Source organism: Myotis myotis, unplaced genomic scaffold, assembly GCF_014108235.1.
Source record: "Myotis myotis isolate mMyoMyo1 unplaced genomic scaffold, mMyoMyo1.p scaffold_m19_p_11, whole genome shotgun sequence".
In the NCBI taxonomy this organism is placed as follows: Eukaryota; Metazoa; Chordata; class Mammalia; order Chiroptera; family Vespertilionidae; genus Myotis; species Myotis myotis.
In genome coordinates this window covers 20,113,358-20,132,122 of record NW_023416315.1, presented here as the reverse complement: position 1 = coordinate 20,132,122, position 18,765 = coordinate 20,113,358, and the positions used below count along the sequence as shown (strand labels likewise).

General features: G+C 44.3%; 1 protein-coding gene across 1 annotated transcript in view; it reads right to left on the bottom strand.

The window, feature by feature from the left end:
- The window catches only part of CPVL (carboxypeptidase vitellogenic like), a 103,130-nt gene that overhangs the window by 54,936 nt on the left and 29,429 nt on the right, over positions 1-18,765 (bottom strand). The window contains exons 4-7 of the mRNA XM_036327747.1: positions 9,030-9,144; positions 7,775-7,833; positions 6,384-6,463; positions 1,402-1,468 (exon numbers count right to left, since the gene is read on the bottom strand). Of these exons, the coding sequence (XP_036183640.1) occupies positions 1,402-1,468; positions 6,384-6,463; positions 7,775-7,833; positions 9,030-9,144 (321 nt within the window). The remainder of the gene's footprint in view (positions 1-1,401; positions 1,469-6,383; positions 6,464-7,774; positions 7,834-9,029; positions 9,145-18,765) is intronic.

Sequence of the window (18,765 nt, the reverse complement as noted above, 5' to 3'; positions counted from 1 at the left end):
CCCAATACACTTAGAATGAAATTGAAACTCTACCATGGGCATCAGGGCCCCACATGACCTGCCTGCCCTTCCCATCTTGGCTCCTTCCTCAGTGGCTCTGTGCTTTCCCTTGAGCACAGCAAGCCTGTCCCCACCTCAGAGTGTTTGCATTTGCTATTCCTCCTTCCAGGAAAGCTTTTCTTCCAGGTACTACAGCCAACCCCACGACATCACTCAGGACTCACTCAATTGTCTCCTTACCAGAGAGTCTTTCTCTGACCACTTTATCCTAAGTAGTACCTCCATCACTCTCTAACCATAACCTTGTTCTTTCCTCCTCATGACATCTATCATTTCATGAATGCACAGTGCATATTTCTTTTTTATTTATTACTGTCTTCTCCTCTGAGGATGTATAAAGGCAGAGTATTTTTTTCTGTTTTGTCCACAACTAGCACCTAGAAATTTTTGTGGTCTCAAAATACTGGCTGCTATACATTTTTGAAATAACCTTAAATTTAAATGAATGAAAAAAGCAAATCCCAAAATTGAAACCAATATATGCACGGGAGCCTGTATATTCAATTGTAACATATCACCCTAAAAATAGAATCAGTTCTTATAACCTTTAAACATAGTACTTTTTTTAAAAAAAAACCTGTGGCAACCTGTGGTGAAATAATAATCTAATGATAAAAATAATTATAGCAAAAATATTGACAGTAACTTGGGGGTTTCTTGTTGTAGTGGTACTGATGCAGCAATTGTGAAACCATTTTGCACATGTTGTAGGATTGAGCAAAAGAGTAAATACACGGATGCTGTTGGGAACCCTGGCCTTCAATGTGAAAAACGGAGCACACAAATACAGGATGCGGGGAGGGAAGAAGCTTGTGACGTTGAATTAGAACGATGGATGACTTTGTACCATTTTGCCTCCTATCCCTGTCCACGGACCAAACCTAGAAGAAACTGCATCCCAGTAGTAATGAGCACATTAGTACTCGGGTCTTGGTTTCTAAATACCATTTCCCATTAAAAGGAACCAAGATGCCTTGAAGAAATGACTGGTTCCAGGGCTTGGGCAGGGAAAGCACAAGATAATCCTAGAAATATATTTGTGCCAAAAGCACAGATATGCTCAAAGACTAATGGGGATCTGTCAAAAGGACACAGGAACCAGACAGAGGGGCTCCCGTTGATCAAATGTGGGACAATGTGAGCATCAAAAGCAATAACGATGGCAAGAAATGTTAAAACATCAAACAGAAATTACAACCTATGAGCCCACAGTGATGTTTTAAAATGTAAAATATTGAAAAGAATAGGAGTGAAAGATCCCCTTAGAAGACTGACAGATGCTATCCGCTAATATATTTCAGTCCTCTTGGAAGACCACAAGAAACCATGACTTCAACTCACCTCTCCAGTGGCATAAAAGTCATTCTCTTGGTATTCAGGAAACAACTGGAAGAACTGGACTAGTGCACTGCAAAAAAACAGTAAGAAAAATCATATGGAGTCGGAAAGGCTTCATGCTACCCAATCCAAGCCTTGCACAATAGGTTTCACATTTAAGACAGGATACCGTTATGGTGTAAGCTCCTGCAGGCATCGTTTTCAATGTCTCATGTGCATAACACTCCACACTTGATGGTTAGAAAATACTTGTGGTCTTACTTTGTGATGCTTAGAAGTTGAGACAAGTGGACGTCCACACTCTGGGCACGTTTGCAAATCTCTGGGTTACCAACTTGGATCATTTACCTTGAGCCAAGTGATCCAGGCTTTCACCTTCTACTTAGCAATTCTTGGAGGCAGTTCTGCAAACCTTGTGACCTCATTAACCCAGGTTTGTGGTGAGGTAATGGGAACCTCTAGCGCTTACCTCCCTCTCCCTGTGGGCAACCCTGAACATTTCTAATGGGCCTCCCAGAATTTCAGTGTTTTTAATAACAAAAACACAGAAAAGACGTGAAATGACGCATTCTAAAGAAAATCACTGAAAGGCCACAGATATGGAAGGAAATGTACAATGGCCTCTAGGCTCCAAAAAATCATATTTACTAAAGAATGGCAAAGCCACTTGGGTGAGTTATGCTGCAACAGGCATAAATAGACTCAGGGAAACAAAACCGTGTGAAACTCAGACGCTCTATGACTGTTTTCACCCAGCTTGCAATGCCTGAGTAGCCAGGCAGGGTTTTGTTCCAGCTTCCTGCTGAGGGACTTAAAGCCATGAACCACCCAGGAAAGATGAAAGGCAGGACGCCCTGCAAAATCAGGAGGAGGAGGAAGTTCCAGGGTTACAGAGAGGCACAACTGGGTCATTACAATCACCATGATGCTGGCTATACTTACTTTTCAAAGGCTCCATAAAAATCCACCGTTACACACTGCCGTAGACTTTCAGCGTATTTCTCTATTTATTATTTATAGAAACTAAATCTTGGAAGCTGCTTTATAAAGCAGCTTCCATGTTAGTGCTGACAATAAGCTGCTTTTAGAGCACAGATAAAAATAGGAGTTGATCCTCCTCCTTTCCCTCTCTAACCTTTAGGCTAAAAGTGACGTTCCTTTCACTCTTCCTGCTAATTGGGAAAAGGCAATACTAGATAATTTAATTTAGTAAATTTCAATTTAGCCATATGCCTTAGGTTAAAGCTTATTTGCCTGGAGAATTTGTTGTTGAGTTGTGAGGGTTGCCAGATTTAGCAAATAAAAATACAAGGTGCCCAATTAAATTAGAATTTTAGATAAGCAACAAATAAGGTTTTTGCATAAGTGTGTCCCAAATATTGCATGGGACATACTTAGGTTTAAAAAGTATTCATTGTTTATCTAAAATTCAAATTTAACTGGGCATTCTGCCCTTTATCTGGCAATCTTAGTTGCTTCTAGCTCGAAGGATGCCAGGATTCTGTAGGTGAAGTGTCCAAAGCAAGACCCCGCTTGAGGAAGTTATCATAGATTTTTAACGTAACAGTAAGATCAGAACAACAACAACAAAAAGGCTAATAATAGCAAGCTCTGGGAGGGTCTTTCTTAAATGGGAGTGAAAAATAAAAAAGGTAAATTTAGTGAGTTAGATTTACATAGGCATTTGCTCATTTAACTGTGTTTTACTCAAGAATTCTTCTTGTTACATGATGGTTTGCCTAAAAACATAACCTAGAATTATGGCCACACAAAATTCCAAATTTTAGAAGCGGAATTGCAAAAATATGTAATACATAATGTACACACATGCATGTATGTGTGTGTGTGTGTGTGTGCACGTGTGTGCACTCACTCCATGCATGTGTTTAGGCACCAGGAAACATGCCTCTTCCAGGCGATTCTACTTGGCAACCTTGCTGGCTTTGAGCCAAGACCTTCTCTAATAATTAGAATTTAAGTCAAAAGCTACCAGGTGGAGGAAAGGTGCACTGAAAGACAACAGGAAGAGACAGAGCTTGTAAGAGAGAATGACTAGCAGAAAATACTCCTCGGACCCAAAATGGGAAGATGAGTTCGGGTGCAAGAAGGTGTGTGAAAATGACAATGCTCAAGAGATCGAAGACAGCACTGGGACTGGTCAGGTCTGACGGTGTCAGAGGCACAATAAATACAAGACGTTCAGGAGGATTGAGGTCAAAAGAATCTAAGTAAAAGCTCCATAATAGCACACACCAAACAAGGAGCATCTTTAGTCACTGATGCTTTCACAAAACAGGCTGAGCAAGAAGAATCCTGGTGGTTTTGTGCTGTTGCCACAGATGGGACCCACCCTCTGCGTCCATTCCTTCCACCTCTGGAGCGGCTGGGCCATGGTCTCCTCCAACCTGTGAGGACCGGGCCACGTTCTCATTGAACACATGACTATCTCATAGTCACACTGTGTGAGGCTTGGTGTAGCAACAGATATCATTTCCCATGCACTCCGGCATGTGGAGTAGAATGGTAGTACCATGTCCATGTGACTGTGAGTAAGTAGCATGGGGCGCATCGCGAGAGCAGGGGCTGTGGGCTTGCTGACTCTGCGGCCCCAGCACCAGGAACGGGCCATCGGTCAATTGCGGTAGAAGGAGACGGGCACCAGTTGGTATACTCCAAGTCAAAGATAGTCAAGTTCTTATTCTTTGGCACATTTATTTTATTTTCTAAACCAGAGAGGCACTGTGGCTCAATAGCACAATTCAAGTCCGAAGAAAAGAAACAAAGGAGAAGGACATTTAAGCATCTGGTAGTGAAAACGTTTCATTTCCAAACACAGAAAAGCAGCCTGAATGGGAATGTCAGATGCCCCTTGAGGAGGCTTCTCCTTATAGCCGGGCACTAGTAATAGTCCAAAGAAATGGGATTTTCAGAAGAAAGGTGGTTTTCAAAGGGAGAAGGAGAAAGGTTTACTTTCTAAACCTGCAGTAGCCCACTTACAGGTTTCAAAGCGACCTTTTCATGCCGACCGCCCATCTGGGGAGCAGGAGAGAAGAAACAAATAGTGTAAACTGGGAAGGGAACAGCTGAAGTCAGTTTTCTGCACGACCCTTGATTAGCTATTTTCCAGTTCTAAGAGCCTAAAGCGAAAAGAACTCAAACAGCTATAAACAATGCATGCTTTGAAATAGGTTCCCTTTACATGTCATGCAAGAGGAGATGTACCACATGTCCGCAGTAAATATCCACACGGAGGCTCAACTGGAAGCTGGGACCATCCTGGGGGGAGGGGAAGGAGAGACAGAAAAGGAATGGCAGGGTTGCAACCCCCTGGCTTAGAGGGGATTGATGTGTTTCTTTAATGCAGAACCTCCGCCCTCCGGGTGTTTGCTAGTTAAACAACTAAGCTGGTTTGGATTTAACCCAAAAGAGAGCCCACAGTCAGTACTAAATGAGAAAGACATGGCACTTGAGCACACTTATAAGGACAGCGGGACTATGTCTGTGCAGGGGGAGTTGGGGGGAATAAATCAGACCAAGGGGGAAGGGGCAGGGACCTCTGCCAGGATCTGCCCAACCTGCTCCCAGGATCCACTGTATCTGGAAACGTAAGGGTGGGGTCCTATGCATTCTCCCCAGAAACTGAATGGAAGTGTTTAAATAATGGGACATGTGGCAAATGAAGTGTAGGAGACGACAGCCATATTCTTTTCTGGGTCAGAAAGCAGAGGAGAGAGTGATGTCTCTGGGAGAAAGGCACAAAGTTCCTGCCCCCCCACCCCCACCCCCCACCTCCATCCCCATACCACCACTTGCTTGGGCACAAAGAATAGAAAGGAAAGCTTTTGTCCGATGAAAAACCTCTCACTCTATTGGATTCATTTTCACTTTTGGACCTGGTTGCGGTTCCCTCACCAAGTAATTAGCAGAGTGAGTGTTTGGGGGAGGTTGGGGTAGAGGAGCTGGTTAACTCTTTCTGGCCACTGGGGTTCTTGGAGTGAATTATTACAAAGAGTGGTGGCCTAGTGATTGGAAAGAACTCAGGACTTGGTCTCTAGTAATAAGTTACAGGCTGGAAAAATGTGCACAAATATGAAAGGTCACTTACTTTTAAAAAAACATATACATACTAAAAATAGCTATAGTCATGTAGGGAAAAGAAAGGAAGAAATTATATGTATACTGTTTGATCAAGCTTGCAACTTTCCATTTTCCTTCAATTTTTTTTACTAAAGTAGTAATTTTGTAAGATGAAGGGGAAGGGAAGAGACTAGCTATCGAGCTGAGCTTTTAGCCTGAAGAGTCATGAGAAGAAGCAAGAGAATGAAAAACTGCCCTGAAGGCCACAAAAGGGGGAACCCTGGGCCCTAACCGGTTTGGCTCAGTGCATAGAGTGTTGGCCTTCAGACCGGAAGGTCCCAGGTTCATTTCCGGTCAAGGGCATGTACCTTGGTTGCGAGCACATCCCCAGTAGGAGGTGTGCAGGAGGCAGCTGATCGATGTTTCTCTCTCATCGATGTTTCTAACTCTCTATCCCTCTCCCTTCCTCTCTGTAAAAAAATCAATAAAATATATTTAAAAAAAAGGGGGGGGGACCCTGAAAGAAAAACAGACATCTGAGATGCTGCTTCCTGGAAATGCCAAGTTCCTCTTACGCGGTCAACAGAACCCTCTGAGGCACCTGGCCAAAGGTCTGACAATCACGTTTGGTTGAATAACCTGCCCTGCTTCCATTGTTTTTTAAAGGATATATTTTACCAAATCATAATTATGTCTTAAGCTCTTCCCCCTCCTTGTTACTTTCTCTGCTGGCCACTTTTACAATTATCAGTGATAACGCAACGAAGTGGAAAGTAGACGGTGTGTGTCTTAAAATGCCTTTGGGAATTACACTAGGAGGACCAATCGGTAATACTTCTACTACTATAAGCACTTTCCTACTGAGAGAGAAAAGTGTTGAGTCTGAAGAGAGAGCCAGGGCCTCTTACCTGAATAAGTCTCTAGCCACATCATCCTCGGTGACTGCATATCCCTGGGAGTCATCAGTAAAGCTGAAACCTGTGCCCACCTGAAGGGGAGATAATGAGCAGGTAGAGCCACAGAGAAGTATGCGCTTTGTGCCCCGCAGAGGGAAACACCACATGGGAAGGAAATAGACCTGTTCCAAGAGCCAAGCCTCTGGCCTCGGCTTTGTGCCATGTGCACTTAGTCATCCTCACAGGAGGATGCGACATTCCACCTACTTCCCTTCCCCCCTCCGAGCCCGAATACAAAGCATCAGCATAAAACTCTGCCCTAGGTCAGTGGTCCAGCTGTCCTGATTCCGCAGTGGGGACCCTGCCAGATGTTGATTTAAGGCCGAGGAATTCACCTTTTCTTGGCCCCTGCTACAGTGTCAAAGACCCAAAGCTGTCTCCTCTCTGAAACCGGGAGGGTGCATTGCTGTCCTGCCAGGAAGGAACTCTCCAGGCTGGAGGTACCAGATCGTGTGAAAAATATGGCCCCTAATCCCTTTCACCTTCAGTAGGCAAGAGGTTTTAAAACAATTAACATTTCGTTTTACACTCATGTTTCCTTCTACCTAGAAGTTCATAGACAACTGAGTTGTAACTAAAAGAAGCTACTACTTATTTTGCATAAATAATTTGTCTAAGAAAGGCAGCACCCACCAGATATAAATATTTTCTCCCCTGAAACACCCAAGGGAATGAGACATTTAATTCAACATTTATTTAAATATGCAGTTACTGACCAGGAAAGAGAATGGTTGATGGGTAAGAGCGGGGACAAGAACGCTCCTCCCAGTTTTCCCTTTGAACCATCTGGGAAGGGAGAGGGGTTGGAGAAATGAGGGGCAAACATCTGCAGAAGCTGGTCCCAAAGTCATGCTCCTGCTCTGCAGCTTATTGGACTCGGGTTCAGAAGAACTTCCCAAGAATAAGTGGCTTCCTGTGCTGAGAAGAGGCATTCTGCTGCTGTGACGGTGAAGGAGGCCAGTTTTGACTTTTTATGTCTAGAATTCCATTGGAAAGATTAGGAGTCCTGCCACCATATAATAACCATGACATTGGGAAGTCGCATTATCAGTGGAAAGAAATGAATCCCTCATCCTGGATGATGGCATTCAATGAACAGGGCATTTCATAAGATCGAAAATGAGGGATGGAGAGAAAGCACCAACCAAAATCCCCAAACTCGGATGCAATCATCCATAAGAAAAACAAAATCTAAAAAAAATAGTTTTAATAGATTAAATTTTACTTTAAAATGAACAAAACTAAATCTCTATTTCCTTTTCCCCCTATTTCTTAAATGTACGGAATCAAAAGGAGAAAGACGAGAGGCCCAGGTTGCCCTGTCACTGGCCGCCTGTACTCACCGGATTATCGATGTACAGCATGGACAGGGTGCTGGTCCAAGGGAAGTCTCGGGCGCGCACTGGGGAAACAGAGACCAGGTGAGTGAAAGGGTCATGAACCGAACACCCTACTGAAGGCTCAGATTTGGTCCAGAGCCCAGCATGCCCACCTCTCCCCACCTCTCCCCACCACGTCAACATGGTGTCCCTCTAACTGCTGTGTCTTCTCACAGTGGGAACAGACACCAGGCCCTTCTCCTCTCCTCTCCTTTACTTGCCCCAACCCAGAGGGTCTCTACATCTAAGATGCAATTTGGGAACAAAACTCTGTGCAACTGCCCAGCTGGTGTGACTCAGTAGTTGAGCATCAACCTATGAACCAGGAGGTCACTGTTTGATTCCCAGTCAGGGCACATGATTGGGTTGTGGGCTCAATCCCCAGTAGGGGTCATGGGGGAGGTAGCCAATCAATGATTCTCTCTCATCATTGATGTTTCTCTCTCTCCCTCTCCCTTCTTCTCTGAAATATATATATATATTTTAAAATAAAACAAACCCCTGTGCTACTTGGTTCATGTAGAACACCCATCAACCAACTATGCAGTACACCCATCTCTCCCACCCAAGGGATCGTCCTCATGTTCCGTCCTCCCGATCCCCTTCCTCCCACCTAACGCCTAAGAGAGCAACCTCAACAGAGTTGGCACACACTTTTCTGCTGAGTCACAAGCTGGGTCACCCTCCAGATTCTAACCCAGGGAAAGTAAACACCCCCTCCCCCACCCCAACCCCCAAAATAGATGGAGGTTCACTTGGGTTACAGCCAAAGTGGCTCCTCCCCCACTTCTTCCTTCATTCCAGTCTCCACCCACAGTATCCTGCTTCTAAGATATCCGATCACTTATGTGACTGAACCGGACAGTGTGCAGTTCCTATGAATAATTAGGGATATAATTCCACCCATTAGGACCATGCAAAAGAGCTTGCCCAAGTGGTAATAAATACCACCTGTTTTCATAGGCCCAGACTGCTTGAGTTAGCAGCAGACTGCAGGAAAATAGCTTAGAACCTTTCACCCAAATTTCAAGGGAGAAAGCAGCCCAGCGGGCAGGCTCACCCTGCTGGCCCCTCCTTCTCGGGCAGACACTGTTTTTATAATCTGGAACTGTTAAGCTCCTCCTAGGGGTTCAGTGCACACTCTAAATTACTTCTAGAGTAGATATAAGGTTCAGACAAAGAGTTCTCCACAGGAAAGTAGGGTGCAAGCAATACTTACGGGTCAGGTTTTTGGTGACAATATAAGGTCCATGTTCCACAAAGAGTCCAAACATGGATGAGCTTCCCGGCCCACCCTGCAGCCAGAGAACCACTGGCGCAGTCTCCGAATCTACCTGGAGGGACAGAGAGGCAGTAACCACACAGAGCACTGAGGCTATGCAATACACACAAGCAAATGTAGGCAAATCTTCAGTCTTTCCCAGCCTGGATTACACCTCATGACGACCTCCCAGACCCCAATGACCCTCTCCACTATAAGTGAAGTACTCCCCCTATTTTGTAGTTTTGAAATAGTATTTGCCTCATATCCTGGGGTCTATCTTACGCCATTGTCTGAATTCTCGCCAATAGTCAGAAATAGTCAGAAAATCCATTGAATGCAGAAGCTGTACCTTTGTATGTCCCTAGGTACCCAGCACACTGCCTGGGACACGGTTACAGTGTTTCAGCTGTTTAAACTTTCGAGGGACTCTTCCATTTGACCAACATATTCCCAAAGAGGCACAAAGAATCCATCGTTCTCAGTAACAGTCTGCCCCCTTCACTGGCCTTTCTGATTTTATTCACTCAGAAGGTGTCGCCAAATTGTCTTTCTGATCTTATTCACTCAGAAGGTGTCCCCAGGGACAACAGCAACTTCATTCAACACAAGGAAACTGAGAAGCATTCAGCCCATGCAAACGGTAACAAAACCCTAAACATCAGACGGATGTATGTAGGAGATGCCGGGGACGTAAATAAGAAAAGGTCCCTGGCGGGGTTGGGATGCTGCAGTAGTGTCAATGTCATCACTCTCAAAGACAGAGGAGTCATTAGTTCTTTCATTCAGCCCACACCTGCTGAGCACCTCCTGTGGGTCGGGAAGTATGCAAGAAGGTACACAGCAGAAGGCGAGGAAAGAAGAAAACTCCTTGTCCTCTTCGAGCTTACATTTTCATGGGGAATATAGACAACGTGTAAGTCAATACAGAAATGTGATGATTAAGGAGAATGAAAAGGAAGTACTACTAAGGGTGATGTTAAGAGAGTGACGGCTGAGAAAGAGGGGCTGCCTTTAGACATGGTGATCAGGGAAGGACTCAGTGAGAACCTGAATGTTGAGCTAAGTAAGACCTGAAGGCACAGGAGGGTCCAGTTACCCAAGAGCCTGGGAACAATGCTAAAGACAAAAGGAAATGCCAGGGAAATGCTCAAGAAAAAGGACTGGGTGTAGGAGCAGTGGGTACAGACGCTGCCTGCGCCAGTGACTCCTCCAGAGCCATCTAGAAGCAGCTCCGGGGCCTCCACCAGACTCAGACCGGGAGGTGACAGTGAGCCCTTCTGTGACGACATGGCTCATTTGATGTCCGGTCGGCCAGGCTGGGCAAACAAAGATCCTGTTGCTTCCGCCCAGAATGAAATGCTGCCTCCTCTTACTTAGCTCAGCCCTAGAGACAAATCGGCACTTGACGAGGAGGTCTGAGAGGATTGGCTCCAAACATGGATGATGTGAGAAGACTGTGGGCAGAAGGCAAGACTAACTCAAGAGGAGGTGTTCTGGGATGCCTGGTGGAGAACCTGGAGGAAGAGCTGATCATACCAAGCTCTAGCCTTGCGGACAGAGGGGCTAGAGGGATTGCTCTTCTTCAGTCACGAGAAGTTGGGTGCAGAGCTTTGGAAAGGGCCCAAGGAGGCCTTGCTGAAAGAGGGGATAGGAAGAATAGCCACCCTACAAGGGGTTACCTCTGGGGTCTCCTCTCTAGCATCAAGGAATTAAATGGGATACTATTTATGAAGCCCATGGAACGACACCTAACGCATGATAAAGGCACAGCCAGTATAAACTGTGGTTATCACTAAGGAAATAGGTAAAAATGGTAGGAGCCCAGAGTCAGATCGGCAGGGTATAGTTCCAAGAGTCAGCACAGTATAATGGATAAGTCTGGGAGCTCTGGCCCTAAACTGGATTCAAATCTGGACTTTGCTATCCACAAGTTGTATGACTTTAGGCAGGTTACCTAAGCTCTCTGGACCTCAGTTTCCCCACCTGTAAAATGGAGATCAATCATAGTACCTATACCACTTAGTTGTTGGGAGGACTAAATAAGTTGATTTTCAGGAAGCCCAGTGGGGGGCATATAGCACGGGTTCTGCAAATGTTAGCTATTATTATAATAGAGAAATATCAGGAAGTTATAGATGCTTTTAAGGTAAACCATCTCTACAGGAGAGAGTAGAAGTGGGTGCTTTTTCTTGCTCCGTTGGCTGACATCTTCTCTAGTCAATTTTTTAAATATATTTTATTGATTTTTTTTACAGAGAGGAAGGGAGAGGGATAGAGAGTTAGAAACATCGATGAGAGAGAAACATCGATCAGCTGCCTCCTGCACACCCACTACTGGGGATGTGCCCACAACCAAGGTACATGCCCTTGATCGAATCAAACCTGGGACCCTTCAGTCCGCAGGCCGACGCTCTATCCACTGAGCCAAACCGGTTAGGGCTCTAGTCAATTTTTCACTACTTAGTCCTCTTGCCTCAAGTGTTGCGAATGTGCATAAAAAATTCAAGGGAATGAGGAGCTTAACGTATATACATTGAAGAAAGAAAAATTAAAATCAAAGACAGCCTTTCAAAGCTGCTGCAAGGAAGCGGAGTGAGCCCTGGAATTGAGAGCCAGACAGGTTCTGGTCACCTTGACCACATAATAGCTGTGGGGTCCTGGGGGGTTCTGGCCCTCAGTTTCCCCATTCATCAAATGACAATAAAGCCCACCTCACAGGCTTGCCTGAGGCCCTGATGAAAAAAATAAGTCATGGCACAATACTCTAAACTCTCTGGTGCTGAATAAATACAACCAGCTCCAACTGTGCCTCTTTTGTTTGAAGAAGTGATTTTTATCTCCGCTTAGATCCTCTAAGTTGCTATTCAATACCACTCACCAGGACCACCTTCCACTTGTATTCATGCAGTAGAAATACTAGACAGGGAGAAACAATGGGATCTGAGTGGGATTATTCTAGCCTCCAGGAGGTAAAATACAGTGAGTCCACCCATCCAGTGGACATCCAGCACCCCCACCTCAACACACACACACACACACACACGCGCGCACACACACACACACACACACACACGTCCTCCCTAAGGGGCACCTGAGCTTCTAGAAGCCACGGTGTGCTACACACGAACTTGTGGCTCTCAACCTCGGCCTCCCATTAAAATAGCCTAGAGAGCTTTAAAACACAAAGAAACAAACAAAAAAACTATTGCCTCGGCCTAAATCCCAGAGCTTCCAAATCTATTGGTATGGGGTGAGCAGACATCAGTATTTTCTAAAGTTCCCAGGTGGCTCAGGGTGCAGGCCGGGCTGAGAATCTGGCAGGACCATGGGGGGGTTTGCCCGCTTGGATGCCCCGGGCCATCTGGTCTCCACCCTATCCTCCCTGGCTTTTCATGTCCCTTCCTGTGACCTGGCACAATGAGGGAGCTCCCAGCTCTCAGAAAAACAGCCTGATCCTGAGAGGCCACACTACAAAGTCAAGCCGAGCACCTCAGTGCCAAACATCTTGATTATGCCACTTTGAAGGCCAGGACACGGCATTCCTGGGATGCTTACACCCTCAGAGACCTGCATGTACACCTCTCACCTCAGCTGCCCTGGCTACTCAAGTTTACTTTCCTAAAGGAGGTGAAGGAGTTCAACCGCCCTTGAACAAGCCCATTTTTTAAAGGAAACTCCATGCACACATCTTTCTTCCCTGACAGGCCAACCGACCTGTGAGCTAATATTGCCCTTATCCGGAATGACGTGCAAAAGTCAGATGCTGGAAGATAAAGATTTACAAGGTCAAAGCTAAAAACCCAAGTTAGGGTTGTCACAGTATGCAGACTTTTGTAATACAATGTGACATTGTAATATAATAACATATAAAATGATTATTCCATAAGAATGGCATAAAATTATTAGGTGACAATTCTAAGGTGATATACTTAGCGCTCAATCGGGAGAATGCAGCCCTTCCCCTACTCTCCACCCATCCATTAGGCAAGAACAAATGTGAATGAAAACATACTGAACAAAGCGACATCGCAGAGCTTGGGATCAAATGAAGTAAAAAAACTGCTTTAATTCATTTACAGTTTTTTACAAAATTTAAGACTAAAAATATTTACTGTTGGAAGCCATAAATCAAGGGTGTGTGAAGCAAGAGAAATAGGGCATTGGTTTTTTTTGCCAAAAGTTTTAAAACTTTTACTTAAAACATTTTATATTACAAAGAAAGTACTTATTCATAATAATTTTTATTCAAATGGGGTATACAAAAGTTCCCTAGAGATGATCATGATATGTTTAGTCTTCCAAATTTTTCTCTATGCACCCACACACACATAAATATATACGTATCTTTTAAATATTATGTATGCTATATAATATTTTATTCAAAAATAGGATCAGGCTATAAATAATACTCTGTATTTGCTGCATTCACTTATCAACCTTCTGTGAAAATTTCTTCATGTCAGTGCATATCATCATTTGGCGGAGGAGTATGACACTGAATTTACAACAATGTATTCATTCATTAAACCTATAACACAGACTACTCATAGGCATTACCCTAGAGCTGGGGACAGAGACCAGGTCCCACTCATGGACAGGTCAGACACTGAATGATTAAAAGCATGGATTTTGGCACCAGACTGCCAAGGTTTGAATTCCAAATACACTATTTTACAGCTGTGTGTCGTTGGGCAAGTTACTTAACTTCTCTGTTTCTCAGTGTCCTCTGCTTAAAAATAAGAAGACAAAGAATGTCTATCTTATATGGTTGTGGTGCAGATTCAAATAGTGAACATATCACAGCACTTACAGCAGTGCCTGGCATAGTTATCTAAATGTTAGATCGATTAATTTTCTGGTGAGGTGGGATATAAAGAAGTGATTAAAGGGTGCTATTAGAGAGTAATGGAGGGACAAGATAGTGAATACTTTAAGAATGCCTCTAGTGATAGCTTAACACTTGGACTGAAAGATGAGTAATTCCCTACTGATAAGCATTTATATATTAATTAAAAATCAAATCAAATCTCTCTTAAGGACATATAGGTTAGAGTAGTGTAGCAAATACTGATGATTAAAAGAAGGGACAAATAAGTTTAAAATATAAAAAGAATTCTAAATATTTAAGTGAGAAGTCTGTCTTGCAACAGAAGAGTATGGGCATGCAGGTCCCATAAACCAGAATTTTTTTGTTGATGAACAATAAACTATGGCTTTGCCTCAGAAGCCCTTTTCAATTCTCTGATGACCCCTGGTGGCCAATTCATGAACTTATACACTCCCTCAGGGTTTGCTCCAGAATGAACAACCCAGAAGGAGGCAGGTTATCTATTCCGTTTTTATTTTTTTGTTTGTTTTGTGTGTTTTCCTTTGTTTTTAAAATCCCCAAAGAAGGAAATTTTACAATTTCTCACATCAGCGCATTCCATTATTTGTTCACAATGCTGGTAAAAAATCGACCCTATGTATAGGTTGCCATTCGAAGAAAGTAAAACTCATTTATTTGATTTAACATTCTGCGTATAAAGAGATTCTTAGAAACCGGGTGTTTTTTCCTTTCTCCTTGCCTCTAAGCGAGCATAGTGGAGCTAAACTAGTACTACTCCTCCTGCCCCATTGGACTTGCCGCCTATGGATAGCATCCCCTGATACTCTGAGTCTTCCCTTTCACCCTGCCCCTCATCAAGCGATACCCATCTCCTGATCCATCCTCCCAAGCCCTCTTCTATGTAACACGGTAGAGATAACCTTCTATTCAGGCCTTACACCTATCACTGAGGCAGTAAGCTCATACACTGGGGTCGGGGAGGGTGTCGAATAAAGACTTGTCAATTCCAGCACTCTTGGGTACCATGATTCTATTTTACAGAGGACTCATTGGAGTGGCTCTAGGGATTCGTAGGTATCTCGACAAATATTAGGGCAACATTTTCTGCCAATGCCCAGGGCTGGGTACATACTCCAGCCAACCCCTACTTCCCACCCCCAACAAGAAACACCACACTTTATAAGAGAAAACAGCAACTAAACCACCAACAGACCAAAATCAATGGTACCACTTAAGATGAGAAGTACAATTAGTAAATTAATTAAGGCTTCCTTCACACTTCTATATGCAGAGGCGGATCATTTGTTTGGTTTAAGTAACGTGCTCTATCGTAATTGAAGTCATTAGTACCCCAAGCAAATGTCTTGAAATTCCCCCAAGTATGTTTGAATGGACTCCCATTTTGCCACAGAGATTCCAGTTCAGATGATACTTTAGCTGCTACACTAATGGTGTTCACCAGGGCAGAGCTTTTTATTTAAAGCAATTGGTTTTGTGACTAAAATCATTAACTAGGTACCTTAATAGCATTTTAATTCTACACACACACACTGCCAGCATATACTAGCCACTTGCTTAAGCTATTCTGTGCTTTTTCAGAGGAATTTTACTTATAGTGGTTGGTGTTAACCACTCACAAAATCTTCCTTTATTATGATTGTTGCCACTGTACCATCAGACGGAAAATGAACTTTTCAAATTTTTTTGTTTTGAGCCTCCTTACATCACTCAAGAAACCACTGGCTCTTGTCAAGTTTTGAATTGTCTCATTTATTTGAGCCAACTCACACCACACTAGAATCCTTCCCATCTTTCTCCTTCCTAACCTTTCTACTCACCTCTCATTCCTTTGTGAGGTAGTTATGTCTTCTGTTTGTGCTTCTTGCCAGAAAGTTGGACTTTAGAAGGAATGGGGGAGGGGAAGGGGGAGAGGAGAAAAAGCCTGACTTTCCCTACTTGATGCAAAGATGCAAAGAAAGAAATAGCTGAAAGAGTTAGTTACTTTCTTCTCTATGTCAGGTTTTCATTTCTCAAAGGGAATCATGCACACAAAGGTTTCTGCACAGTCCAAATATATCTATGAATGGAAAGAACTATAACATCATTTTAGCTACTTTCTTCTTGTTTTCTCTCACCTACCTTCTATTCTTCCAGATCCCTAATGCCCTACATACATAGCAAAAAGAAGATGGTGAAAGTTCAGAGAAAACTAATGTCCATGACTTCCAAATCTTTGCTGTATGGCTACTGGATTCATAGCCATCTCTGGGTAAGACATATTTTGAGAAATCTGTTCAGCCCACACCCCTTTCTCTAAAAAGTGACTCTGCGTTTACCAGTAGAAAGGGCCCATTGGTGATGTTATGTCACATGACCCAGCTCCTTCAGCCTTAGCTCACTGGCCCAAGAAAGAACACCTGACCCAAACTGGACCAATCACATCATGTTCCTAGGAGAAGTACTAGTTAATTTCTATTGATTGAGACAGGTAAACTTAGAAACTGTAGGGTAGCCATCTTCTGCCAAATACCTGGGAAAGCAACGCATGTTGATCTGCCAAGAGAGAAGAATGAAGCACAAAAAGGTGACCCTATGATCTTGGACAGAATAAGGCTGAGACAGAAAGACTGGCTGCCCTGGCTTCTGATTTCAGTTCCTGGTTCCTTAGGCCAGACAACACTTTTTGCTCTTGGTGTCTCCAGGCAGGGAAGAAGGATTTAGAATGGGGTGGCTACCTGAATTAGGATTCAACCAAACAATAGAAACCACAGTAACTTTAATTTTAAAATGTCCCTTTTTTTGGCCTGGCCAGCATGGCTCAGTGGTTGAGCATTGACCTATGAATCAGGAGGTCACGGTTCAATTCCCTGTCAGGGCACATGCCCATGTTGAGGGCTTGATCCCCAGTGTGGGTGTGCAGGAGGCAGCCAATCAATGATCCTCTCTCATCACTGATGTTTCTCTCCCTCTCTCCCTTCTTCTCTGAAATATATTTTTAAAAAATATTTTCCTTTTTAAAAATTATTATTTATTTTACTTGGAAACATTGACCTTCAATGTTCCAAGTCTGTTACAATTTCCAGTGTTTGCTCTGGCCTGCGTCAGCCATGAGCAAGCATGAAGAGCTACATTCTCAGTGTTGGGCAAATGCTGGGGAATAGGAAATATTTAATATAAAACGTATTCATTATAACGGGAGGATAACCATAGACATGTAAAGTGAATTCTAAAGAACACCCTGAGTTCAGGAAGAGTACCATGGATGGACAAACCCATAAAGTATGAATGGGGCCCTTCCCAAGGCTCCAGTCTGGACCTCCTTGGAGAAGGGGTGGCTACAGCCCACTGGGTGGCTGAGAAGTTCACTAGGGGGCCTGGCCCAAAACTGCCAACAATCCTGGACACATAGGAGAAGCCTCCAGAGGTGGTGGGCTGTGGCTGGCGGGGGTGGGGGCGCAAAGGAAGTCAGAATATTGGGAGCCCAGTGGCTTGAAGGGTGACACACCACCAGGAGTGCACGGTATCTATGATGGGAGGGCTGTGGGAAGCCACCCTTGGGGTGTAGGTGGTCAAGGCTGGTAAGAGGGCTGCAGAGAGAGCTGGGCTGTAGGAAGCCAGCTCACTGAAAAGGCCTGAGATGAATGGTGTCCATGTTGAGGGAGCCATAGCCAGGTGGTCATCCCTGGGACGGAGCCAGGACTGTGTGCCTGCTGAGGGTCTTCATGGTCTGGGTACCCAGCTCAGGCAAAGTGCCACTGAATGTCCCCTCACACATACTGCTGACAAACTAGGCAGCAGGGTGAAGGGAAGGCAAAACACGGGACAAGGGAACAGGAAGAGATGCCAACTTCCTCTTGCAATGTCCCTCCAGCACCCTCTACTGACAAAGCTTCATATCATGTTTGCTGCATAAGAAAATGTTTCAAGTTCTATTATCACAGAGCAAGTAAGAGAGGGGAATTGAATCTGAGAAGCAAAAAACAAAACAAAAACAAAAAACCAGTAGCAAAATACTGGCAGTCACCACTCTGGAAGTTCTAGTTGTGCCAAGATGTCACAGTCACAGCCCAAAAGTCCATGACAAGAGGCTGTGTTAGTATCGAATGCTGTATAACATGACTCCAGAACTTAGTGGCTTAAGACAATAATCACTTATTATCTCTCCTGTTTTCTGTGGGTCAGAAATTCGGGGGTATCTGGCTGGACAGCTCTGGCTCAGGGTCTCTCATGAGGTTGCAATCAAGTTACCAGCCAGAGCTGCGGTCGCCTGAAGGCTTGACTTGGGCTAGAAGAACTTCATCCAAGGTTGGTGGAGGCCCCACGTCCTCCCATACGGGTTTGTCCATATGGCTGCTTTAGCACCTGGCTTCCCTTGAAGTGATCCAAGAGACCAAGGCAAAGCAGCTTTGTCCTTCAGAGGCCTTGGAGGTGACACACCATCATTTCTGCTATAATGTATTGGTCACAAAGGCTGGCCTGGGTTCAATGTGGAAGGGGATGAGAGAGGAACATGCAGACCCAGAGACGAAGATCACTGGCGGCTCTCTTGGAGGCTAGTTAGCACAGAGGCCAAGAATTCAAGGGCTCATTCACTCAACCTAGACCGTGACGTGGACTTCTTGGATGTTTCTATACCTTAGGTTGCACATTTAGGCATGTCTTATAGGCAAGCCAACTAACACTGTCAACCACAGAAGGTAAGACTGGAAAGGGTCCTTAGAAATCAACCAGGTTCAACATGTTTATTTCTATATGAGAACACGGAGGCTCAGAGAGCATGAATGCCCTGTCCTAAGTGGTATAGCCGGTAACTGCAGTCCCAGAACTAGAATCCCGAGGTCCTGACTCTAGTTCTTTCTTCCC